The 11,204-nt window shown below is 51.8% G+C and overlaps 1 protein-coding gene across 1 annotated transcript; it reads left to right on the top strand.

The window, feature by feature from the left end:
• The first annotated feature begins 42 nt into the window (after positions 1-42).
• Positions 43-10,900, top strand: Xab2 (XPA binding protein 2). The gene is made up of 19 exons (XM_087902940.1): positions 43-215; positions 3,009-3,157; positions 3,401-3,524; positions 3,810-4,007; positions 5,422-5,556; positions 5,644-5,808; positions 6,643-6,787; positions 7,067-7,218; positions 7,308-7,427; positions 7,536-7,667; positions 7,756-7,887; positions 7,972-8,085; positions 9,239-9,401; positions 9,490-9,680; positions 9,810-9,932; positions 10,026-10,197; positions 10,329-10,458; positions 10,565-10,674; positions 10,761-10,900. The coding sequence occupies exons 1-19, from the start codon at positions 165-167 to the stop codon at positions 10,820-10,822; spliced, it is 2,568 nt and encodes an 855-aa protein (XP_087759066.1). The 5' UTR covers positions 43-164; the 3' UTR covers positions 10,823-10,900.
• Positions 10,901-11,204: the final 304 nt, after the last annotated feature.

Raw genomic sequence — 11,204 nt, 5'->3', positions numbered from 1 at the left:
TTTCTGCTTCCGGTCACAGCCTTGACGACACAAAATTCGACAGAGCAGGCATTGCAGGGAAAGTGACGTGCAGCCAATAGAGAAAGTCTGGCCGGAGAGGACGGGCCTTCTGTGAGTGACGCCACCAGAGCACAGGCTCTCGTCTGTACCTGGGATCCAGGAAGATGGTGGTGATGGCGCGGGTTCCGCGTCCCGAGCGGCCGGATCTTGTTTTTGTAAGTCTGCGCGAGGCCAAGGGTGATCCGTGAGGGAAGATCCGAAGCTAGATTCCTCCTCGGCTCGGAATCTGGCTATCTGGGGGGTAGGCCCAGACTCTGCATGCCCAGTCCATGGGGATCCTAACGAGCCAAAGGCGACATGTCAAAACACTGACCAGGTCGGGAATAAAGAACCGGATCCTTCAAGGCCTGAGTGAAGCGAGGAACTTAAGGGCTTGATGTCTCGGGCCGGGAGAAAGTGACGTCAAGAGCGGGAATGGGATAGGGAAAAGGCATGATCTTGATAGGCATAGTGACCAGGTTTGAGTTCTGGGACTGCAAGAACCTTGAAGCATGAAGAAAAGACTAGTGATGTGGATGGCCCCTGGGATCCTAAAAAGGTGAAAATTTGGTGGCTGAAATAGAGGCTCCATATTTAAACTGCGTTTATAGTGTTCTGGGTTAAGGGCCATAACTGGTACGTGGGTTTGGAGTTACTGGGGTTTAACCAAGGGTCTTGAGCATGCCAAGCAAGCACTCTACAATTGATCTATATCCCCCCACAAATATGTATGTGCCCCAGCTCCGGAGATAAAAACCCTTTAGCTTGCAATTTCTGGGGTAGAGTTGAGGTAAAGTTCAGGGTAATGAGATCCTGAAGGGCAGAAATCTGACGGACTAGGTGACTTACGTAAAGATTTAGTCACCTGGGGCTGCGGAGGTGGCTCAGTTGATAAAGTGCTTGCTGTACAAGCATAGGCCCTCAATTCAGAACCCTAGCACCCATAAAATGCTAGTGAGAGACCCTGTCTCAAAAGGCAGAGAGCAATTGAGGAGGACCTCTGACTTCTTCCAGCATGGGCTCCCACATGTGCATATATGGATGTATACACCTACAAAAAATGTTTTTGCTTTGTTTGAGATAGGATCTCACTATGTAACTCTGGCTGGCCTGAAATTTACTGTAGACCAGCCTGCCCTTGAACTCATAGAAATCCATCTGTATCTGCCTCCTGAGAAGAGGCTGGAAGAAAAAAAGAAATAAATGAAAAACTTCAAAATTTTGAGGCAGGTGTGGTAGCACATACCTTTGAGTCCAGTACTTGGGAAGCAGAAGCAGGTAAATCTCTATGAGTTTGGAGTCAGTGCGGTCTACATAGTGAGTTCCAGGGCAGTCAGAGCAAATAGTGAGACCCTGTCTTGGGGGGAAAAAAAATCTTTAAAATTTCATTATCTGGGCTTGGCATGAAGATAGGTCTGGTGCTAACAGTATGAGCATGGGGGAGCAAAGCTTTATGTCTGGGAAGAAGTGTTGTGAGTACATGCAACCTATTGACAGTGGTAGAGGCCTGGCGCCCGGACCTGTGTATGCACCAGTGTTATGAAAGTCTAGAGATTATGGGGAAGACATGGGAGTGGAAAATCGATGGTGAAAATGTCCAAAAATCACTATATATATGTATGAAATTACCAAAAAAAAATTTTTAGAGTGAAGGAATTGGGACTAGGGAGTGGGCAGTGGGATTTACTAGCCAAAGCTGATACTTGGGCAGGGGTCTCCTTAACCACTAGCAGCTGAGAAGTGTCCTTGGGCAGTCGAGCTCTGAGGGTCAGAGGTCTTCTCTGACACTCTAGCACAGTGGTTCTCAACCTTCCTAACGCTGTGCCTCTTTAATACACATCCTCATGTTGTGGTGACCCCAACCATAAGGGGTGCTTATTTCATTGCTACTTCATAACTGTAGTTTTGCTACTGTAATGAACCACAGTGTAAATATCTGTGTCTTCCAGTGGTCTTAGTTGACACCTGTGGAAAGGTTTTTCATCCCCCAAAGGGGATGTGAGCCACAGGCTGAGAACTACTGCTGTAGCATCTGAGTGACTCGTAATCCTGTTTCAACAGAGGAAGAAACCATGCCTGGGACCTTGTTGTGTTGTGTTTGCTTGTTAAAGATGTATTTTTAAAGTCATGTTTGTGTATGTATCTTCGTATGGGTATATGCATGTCAATCAGGTGTCCATAGAGGCCAGAGACAGGAGTTATAGGTGGTTATGAGCTGCCTGACATGAGTGTAGGGAGCTGACTTCGAGTCCTCCACAAGAGCAGTGCATGCTCTTAACTGCTGAGCCATGTCTCTAGCTCTGTGTGTTTTTAAGTATGGTGTGTACGTAGTGTTGAGTATGCATGTGTGAATGTGTATTGGCCAGAAATAGATGTTAGCTGTATCCCTCGGTTGCTTTCCATCTTTTTGAGATAGAGTCTTCTCTCTGAACCTGAAGCTCACTGACTAGCTAAATGGCTAGCTAATGAGCTCCAGGGATCTACCCCTGTCTGGTTACCCCGCATTGGGATTATAGATAGGCACTGCCATGCCTGGCATTTACATGAGTGCTGGGGATCTAAACTCAGGGAATTGTGTGTACATACGGACTGGGCCGTCTTTCCATTCCTTTTTAGTTTTTCTTTTCTTTTCTTTTTTTTCATTTTAGCATGTGCAAGAGGTAAGTGATGTGTGTACATGTGGAAAGTAGAGGACATCTTAAGGAATTGAGTCTCTCCTACAATGTGGATCGAACTCAGGTCTCAGGTTCGGTGGCAGGTGCCTCTTCCCACTGGGCTTCTCACCAACCTTGAATTTGTTTTATTCTTTGAGGCCTTTTTGTTCTGCAGTGATGGGAGTGCAGGCTTGCACCACTGCCTTTTGTGGGGGCATGGAATTTTAGCCGAAGCCCAGAGTTTGATGCTAAGGCCTCAAACAGGATGTGACTCCACTGAGACTAAGACAGGCCTCTTCTCCCTTTCCCTGGCAGGAGGAGGAGGACCTTCCCTATGAGGAAGAAATCATGAGGAATCAGTTCTCCGTCAAATGCTGGCTCCGCTACATCGAGTTCAAACAGGGGGCTCCCAAACCCCGGCTCAATCAGTTGTACGAGCGGGCACTCAAACTGCTTCCCTGCAGGTGAAAATGGCCCTTCCTGTGCTACCCTCCTCACCAACCCCACCCCTCCACATGCAGCACAACCCAAGTGGCAATGTGTCCCAGGTGACTGCTGTGTCGTCCCTTCCTGAAGCACAGCCCCGATGGGTCACACCTCTTGTGTCCCAGTCATTCCCATCCTCGTGAGCTCTCTCACCCCTCCTCAGAGCAAAGGAAGGATTCTGGGGTTTCATGAGCCATTGTGTCTGTCTTTCCGCTCTCTAGCTACAAACTCTGGTACCGCTATCTGAAGGCACGCCGGGCACAGGTGAAGCATCGCTGCGTGACTGATCCTGCCTATGAAGATGTCAACAACTGCCATGAGAGGGCCTTTGTGTTCATGCACAAGGTGAGGAGCTGGAGAGGGGCTGTGCAGTGGGAGCTATTTCCCCAGGGATATGTAAACAGATGGCTACCCCTTCCTTACAGTGCTCCAACAAAACAAAGTATAGGTCCACCCAAATGTCCCACTGACTTGAGGAACTAACGAGCTTATTGGGCTCATTTGCAGAGCCTCGGTGTGGGGTAATAAGGCCTCTTGTCTCCCTGCTGCCCTTATGCCCTAGATATGGATGGCAAGCAAGCCATGGAGCCTGTGGCTCAGACCTGGCCCATCACTCTCCGTTATTTCCAGATGCCACGTCTGTGGCTAGACTACTGCCAGTTCCTCATGGACCAGGGACGAGTAACACACACCCGTCGCACCTTTGATCGTGCCCTCCGGGCCCTACCCATCACGCAGCACTCTCGCATCTGGCCCCTGTACCTCCGTTTCCTACGTTCCCACCCACTGCCCGAGACTGCTGTGAGAGGCTACCGTCGCTTCCTCAAGGTAAGCACCACTGAACAGTTCAGTTGCCAGGTCTGCTTCCAAACCTTGGCTCCCTGGAATAAAGGGCCCTCATGCAACAGGGAGGCTGCAGGAAGAGGCTCCTATGAATAGAAACAGCTTATTTGTGGTTTTTTTTTTTTTTTATGTGCGTGGGTGTATGGCATGTCGAGGCTCAAAGTTGACCCTGGATATCTTCCTCAGTACTCTGCACTTTATTGAGGCAGGATCTCTTACTGAACCCAGAGTGTACCAGCTAGAACTCTAGCCCCAGGGATCCCATCTCTGCCGCTCCAGTGTTGCCATGGCTACCCAACATTTATGTGGGTTCTAAAGAGTCAAACTCCAGTCCTCACGTTTGCAAGGCAAATGCTTTATACACTGAGCCTTCTTCCCAGCCCCTGTGGTTTATTATATTTGGTTTCTAAGTAGTTAGCTTTTAGCTTGTCCCTACTCCACAGCAGGCATAGAGATGAGAGCTAGGGAGAGCATGCATAAGGCAGTCACCAGCACCTGCACTGGACTTTCAGACTAACTGGTAGACACATGCATGAACCAGTTATGTGAAACAGAAGGAAACCCCGGCCATGGGAAGAGGTGAGAGTAAGAGACACATGCAGTGGGCAGCATGTCAGGCAGAGCATGTGTGCTCAGGCTTGTGATAACTATTGCGGTCAGTTTTCTAGCATGCTACAACTTGGGTGGCAGCTTGTGACAGAAGCAGGTCCTTTCCTGATCATCGGAGTCTAACTAAGTTGGACTGCTTAGAAGTAATTGGACAGAGTGGTGGCTGGGGGAGGTGTCAAGGCTAAAGGAAAGGCCAAGGGCTGAGGCTGAAGGCCCAGGCTAGATTACTGTCTCAATTCTTCTTCCTGTGGCTGTGACAAAACACCCTAATCAATCTAAGGGAGAAGGGTTTGCTTTGGCTCACAGTTCAGGGGAGCATAGACGAGAAGAAGCTAGTAGTCACATCACATCCAAGATCAGAAAACAGCATGCATGCACACCCGTGTGCTGCTCACTGTGTCCCTGTTATACAGGATCCCTACCCAGGAAATGATCCCATCCATAAGGATCATGAACATTCTCATGTAAATTAACATAGTTCAGATAATCTTTCACACGCATGTTGTAACTACAGACCCATCTCTGAGGTGATTCTAGAGTCTGCCGGGTTGATAGTTAACATTGACCAGCATAAGTACTGTAGCCAAACTAGACCCATGGTATCGAGACTAAGGTTCGAGGCTGAACTGTTGAGCCCAGGCTACACCACCAGAGAGCTAAGGCTGGCTGAGTTGGGCTGGCTGTTTGCTAAAACACTTGCAAATGGGGTTGGGAGGCCTTGAGTCACTTAGTCAGGAGAGAAATGTCATCTCCTGCAGCCCCATTCACCAGTGGGGTGGGTCTTCTCCAGCTCAGTCCTGAGAGTGCTGAGGAATACATCGAGTACCTGAAATCCAGTGACCGGCTGGATGAGGCTGCACAACGCCTGGCCACCGTGGTGAACGACGAGCGCTTTGTGTCCAAGGCGGGCAAGTCCAACTACCAGGTGGGTCTGGTGGAATATGGAGGCTGGGTGAGAGGTGCCCTCCCTCCTGGACCAAGGCTGAGATGTTCCCCGACCTGTGTCCTGCAGCTATGGCATGAGCTCTGCGACCTTATCTCCCAGAACCCGGACAAGGTACAGTCCCTCAATGTAGATGCCATAATCCGTGGTGGACTCACCCGCTTCACCGACCAGCTGGGCAAGCTATGGTGCTCCCTGGCTGACTACTACATCCGCAGTGGTCACTTCGAGAAGGTATGTGGGTGCCTAGGCCTCCACTGTGAGGTGGGTCTCTGGAGGACACTCGGAGTGCATGGCTGGGAAATAACCACATGCTGTGTGTGACACATCACAGAGTCCACATATTTTCATCCCAGCAGCCCTGTAGAGAGGCTAACCTTCAGGACGGCCTGACTCAGGTCTGCTTCTCTTACCTCCTTGCTGTGTGGTCTGTGACCTCGTAAGTGTGAGTGTCCTGTTTGAGAGCTTGTTTGGAGGGGTCTTGTGAATCTTGCAAGTTTCATTTATTTTCTGAGCCTTAGGAGCCTCTTTCTTCCTCCGGAAGGGAGCCTTGCAATTAGGAAAAAATAGCTTCACAGCAAACTGAGCTCAGAGTTCTGTGGGAGCTAAAGCATCGCTGATTACCTGTTCTTTTGGTTGTTTGTTTGTTTGTTTGGTTGGTTGGTTGGTTGGTTTTCAGGATAGGGTTTCTCTGTGTAGCTTTGGCTATCCTAGAACTCACTTTGTCGATCAGACTGGCCTCAAATTCATAGAGATCCACCTGCCCCTACCTCACGAGTGCTGGGATTAAAGGTGTGTGCCACCACCGCCTGGCACTCACCTGTTCTATCAGGGCCAGTGCTTTATTGAGGTGTCTCATGTAAGTCTTGAGATGGTGCTGCACAGGGGACTACCCAACTTACAAACGAGGCCCTGCAGCTAGAGGCAGTGCAGGGCAGGAACGGGCCAGCGGGGCTCCACTCTGTGCTCAGCACTTGTTAGCCCTTGGTTGCTGGCAGTGGGTCCTTGTGGGTGGGCTCTCATGTCTCTCCTCTGTACTTTTCCTCACACTGTGTCTGAACCCCACAGGCTCGGGACGTGTACGAGGAGGCTGTCCGCACTGTGATGACTGTGCGGGACTTCACCCAGGTGTTCGACAGCTATGCCCAGTTTGAGGAGAGCATGATTGCAGCAAAGATGGAGACTTCCTCTGAACTGGGGCGTGAGGAGGAGGGTACGATGTGGGATAGTGAACTGGGGTTGGGGGAGAAGGTTGAATTCCAGCCATTGTGGTGGAACAGGCAGGCAAAGAGAGAGGCTGGGTGGACACTGAGGTCAGGGTATCCTGGAGTAGCCACAATTGTGTACAGGCATGGCAGGAGGGCTGGGGCTAGGTACAGGGTGGTCAGCCTGGCTCTTTAGGGTCTACAACACTGGGTTTAGAGAGAGGTAGCCAAGGGCCTGTGCTGTCACCTCCAACCTTCCTAGCTTCATGAACGTGTTTGGCTCCCAGATGACGTGGACCTGGAGTTGCGCCTGGCCCGCTTCGAGCAGCTCATTAGTCGGCGTCCCCTACTGCTTAACAGTGTCCTGCTGCGCCAGAACCCACACCATGTCCATGAGTGGCACAAGCGTGTGGCCCTGCATCAGGGCCGCCCCCGTGAGGTGCGTGATGGTCCTCCAACCCATGTTGCCCTGCCTCTTAGAGCTGCCATGGCCAAACTGCCCTCACCTATCTGATCCTCCTGTTCCAGATTATCAACACATACACAGAGGCTGTGCAGACAGTGGACCCTTTCAAGGCCACAGGCAAGCCCCACACGCTGTGGGTTGCATTTGCCAAGTTTTATGAAGATAATGGACAGCTGGATGATGTAAGTGAGTTACATTTATGCATGTGTCTGCGTACAGGTCTTTTCACCATGGGACTTAGGGGTGGCCAAGTGGCAGGGTCTCAAGTCAGTCTCTGCCTGTCACCATAGGCCCGTGTCATCCTAGAGAAGGCCACCAAGGTAAACTTCAAGCAAGTAGATGACTTGGCAAGCGTGTGGTGCCAGTGTGGGGAGCTGGAACTCCGGCATGAGAATTATGATGAGGCCTTGAAGCTGCTGCGGGTAAGGATGTAAAGACCAGCCATGGGTGGTGCTGGGGCCCGGGACAACCTCTCAGTATCTCATTGCCTCTGCCACTGTCTCTCCACAGAAAGCCACAGCGTTGCCTGCCCGCAGAGCTGAGTACTTTGATGGTTCAGAGCCAGTGCAGAACCGTGTATACAAGTCACTGAAGGTGTGGTCCATGCTTGCCGACTTGGAGGAAAGTCTGGGCACTTTCCAGGTCAGCTGCCATGGACAGGGATGGGACAGAGCTGGTCACCAGCCCCAGAGTGGAGCATTCCCTGACATCTCTCTGTCCCCACAGTCAACCAAAGCCGTGTATGACCGAATCCTGGACCTGCGCATAGCCACACCACAAATCGTCATCAACTATGCCATGTTTCTGGAGGAGCACAAGTACTTTGAGGAGAGCTTCAAGGTGAGGCATGTCCTAAGGCTGCAAGTCAAGGCCAAGGCACAGTAAGGGGCTGCCTCGTGGTCTGCAGATGTCCTCTCTCTAGCACTGTCTATACGTCTGTGTTTAGATACATCAGGACCACAGGATAGGGCTTGGCTTAGTTATTCTCGCTGTTGTTGGGACAGAACGTCTGACACAGGCAAGCTAAGGCAGGAAGAGTTTATCCTGGCTCACATTTAGAGGATTTATTGCATCGTGGCAGGCAAGGCATGGCAATGGAAACATCCTATGGTTATTCCCGATGCACCTGCAGTCAGGAAGCAGAGGGGCGAATGTCGGCGATTGGCTCAGTTTCTTCTTTTATGTAGTCTAGGATCGCAGCCCATGGGATGGTACCCTCCTCCCCCCACACATTTAGGATGGCTCTTCCTGCCTCAGTTAACATAAGTAAGACATTAAAATTTGTCCTTAGGTCATCCTAGAATCCTATTAATGTGATTCTAGGATCCTGGTAAGCTGACAACAGCACCATGGGTCTGTTTTTATCTATGTATGGGACCCAGGACTTTGGGCATTTGAAGCAGGGGCTCTTACCACTGAGCAACATCTTGGTCCTTGATCTCTTGTAAAGCCATCAGTCGTGACTGCTTAGGCCTACCCGAATAATATCAGTTAAGTCTATTTCCTTTTTCAAATAAAATGCATGGTAGAGCACTGGGCATCAGGGCCTCAGTGCATGGATGCTGTGGGATATGGGCACTTCCCCCATAGCCTGGTACTGAGTCTTTCTCCAGGTACTTGTGTGAAATAGAACAAATGTGGGAGCCATGTGTGCAGTTCCCGTTGGTGTTTATTCAAGTGATAGGGTGTAGGTGGATACAGTGGTGGGTGGGTTTGTGTTTGTGATGACCATAGGCAGATAGGTAGGAGATTGCATCTATCCACATGTCCCCAATCCTGCTTTGGAATGTGAACCCTTTCCTAGAATTTGGATGCCTGTGTCTGTAGAGGTTAGGAGCTACCTACCTCATCCATGAAGTTTAGAAGGTCCCTGTTGTACCTATACCTTAGGCCCTTGTAGTTGGTGAGGGAGAAGGGGTCCAGCACAGGCTTATGGAAGACATGAACCAAGGGCATCTAGGTGCTGACATCTCCATATCTTCCTTGGAAACAGGCATACGAGCGCGGCATATCACTGTTCAAATGGCCCAACGTGTCAGACATCTGGAGCACCTACCTGACCAAATTCATTGCCCGCTACGGGGGCCGCAAACTGGAACGCGCACGGGACCTCTTCGAGCAGGCACTAGATGGCTGCCCGCCCAAATATGCCAAGAGTGAGAAATCTGGGCTGTCACGGGACATTGGGATGGGCGGCGTGGGCTGAGCTTTGAACTGCTAACTGGACCCTCTTGTCCCATGCAGCGCTATACCTGCTCTATGCACAGCTGGAGGAGGAGTGGGGCCTTGCCCGTCATGCCATGGCTGTGTATGATCGTGCTACCAGGGCAGTGGAGCCAGCCCAGCAGTATGATATGTTCAACATCTACATCAAGCGGGCTGCTGAGATCTATGGTGTCACCCACACTCGTGGCATCTACCAGAAGGCCATTGAGGTACCTACCACTAGTATATGGGGTTCAGGCAGACAGGAGGATCGCAGAAAGCCTGCCTGTGTAGAGAGTGGCAAAAGGCCTTTCTGAAGCCAGGTACTGACCGCCCCCCCTCTAACCACACTGTGCCAGGTGCTGTCTGACGAGCATGCCCGGGAGATGTGCCTGCGGTTTGCAGACATGGAGTGCAAGCTTGGTGAAATAGACCGCGCCCGGGCCATCTACAGTTTCTGCTCCCAGATCTGTGATCCCAGGGTAGGGCTGGGTCTGGGTTCGGGGAGGTACGGGTGGACAATGGGGATCTGCACCAAGCACCTGGATCACCCACATGCCTGCACCCCACCACAGACAACTGGGGCATTCTGGCAAACATGGAAGGACTTTGAGGTTCGGCACGGCAATGAGGACACCATCAGGGAAATGCTGAGGATACGTCGGAGTGTGCAGGCCACATACAATACTCAGGTCAACTTCATGGCCTCACAGATGCTCAAGGTGTCCGGCAGTGCCACAGGCACCGGTGAGCTGCTTAACCTCCCTTTCCTAATCATGACCAGGCCACAAGGGGCAGTGTCTTCCCCATCCCAGAGTCTAGGCTGCCTAGGACTGGCAGCCCCTGGATCAGCCTGAACTGGTCTGATGTACCCGCAGTGTCTGACCTGGCTCCTGGGCAGAGCGGCATGGATGACATGAAGTTGCTAGAACAGCGGGCAGAGCAGCTAGCAGCTGAGGCAGAGCGAGACCAGCCCCCTAGGGCCCAGAGCAAGATCTTCTTTGTAAGGTGAGGGCAGGGGGGTGCATGGTCCAGTCCTTCTTAGGGAACGGGCTTTCGGGGAGGCTGCAGAGGAGGGAGTACCACTGAGACCACCTTCCCTCCCCAACTCTAGGAGTGATGCATCCAGGGAGGAGCTGGCAGAGCTGGCTCAGCAGGCCAATCCCGAGGAGATCCAGCTGGGCGAGGAAGAGGACGAGGATGAGATGGACCTGGAGCCCAATGGTCAGTGGCCGGCCTGCCCAGGGGTCAAGGTCAAGGGTATCCTACCCCCAGAGGAGTAACCACCTCAACCCTACCTTCCCCCACAGAAGTCCGACTGGAACAGCAGAGCGTGCCAGCTGCTGTATTTGGGAGCCTGAAGGAAGACTGACACCCTCCACACTATTTTTTCTCTCCGTCGCCCCTCCCCCATAACCACCTCTGTAATACAGCCCCTCTTTGTACATCACTGTCTCAGCCTCCTTCCTGCTGCCCAGGTGCCTCAGGGCATGCTACCTCAGAGCTGCCTGGCTCTGAGCCCTGATTGGCTGGGATGGGAGGTGGGGTAGTCAGGAGCCCTGGCAAGTGGACAGTCTGCCCTCACCCTGTAGAGCCAGTTCTGGACGCTGCAGGGCCAGTTCCCCTGCCCCACCCCAGGCTTCTTGTCAGGCTTGCCCAGTAAGACGGCTCCTTGAGGCTCAAGCTGAGGGGCACCTGGCCCCACTTGTGTGGGTGTCATAGCTCCAGGACTTGACAAACCCACGAGCCCCATG

Source organism: Myodes glareolus, chromosome 2, assembly GCF_982192425.1.
Source record: "Myodes glareolus chromosome 2, mMyoGla1.1, whole genome shotgun sequence".
Taxonomy (NCBI): Eukaryota; Metazoa; Chordata; class Mammalia; order Rodentia; family Cricetidae; genus Myodes; species Myodes glareolus.
Note: the sequence above shows the minus strand (reverse complement) of the source record. Positions and strands in the feature narration are given on the sequence as shown.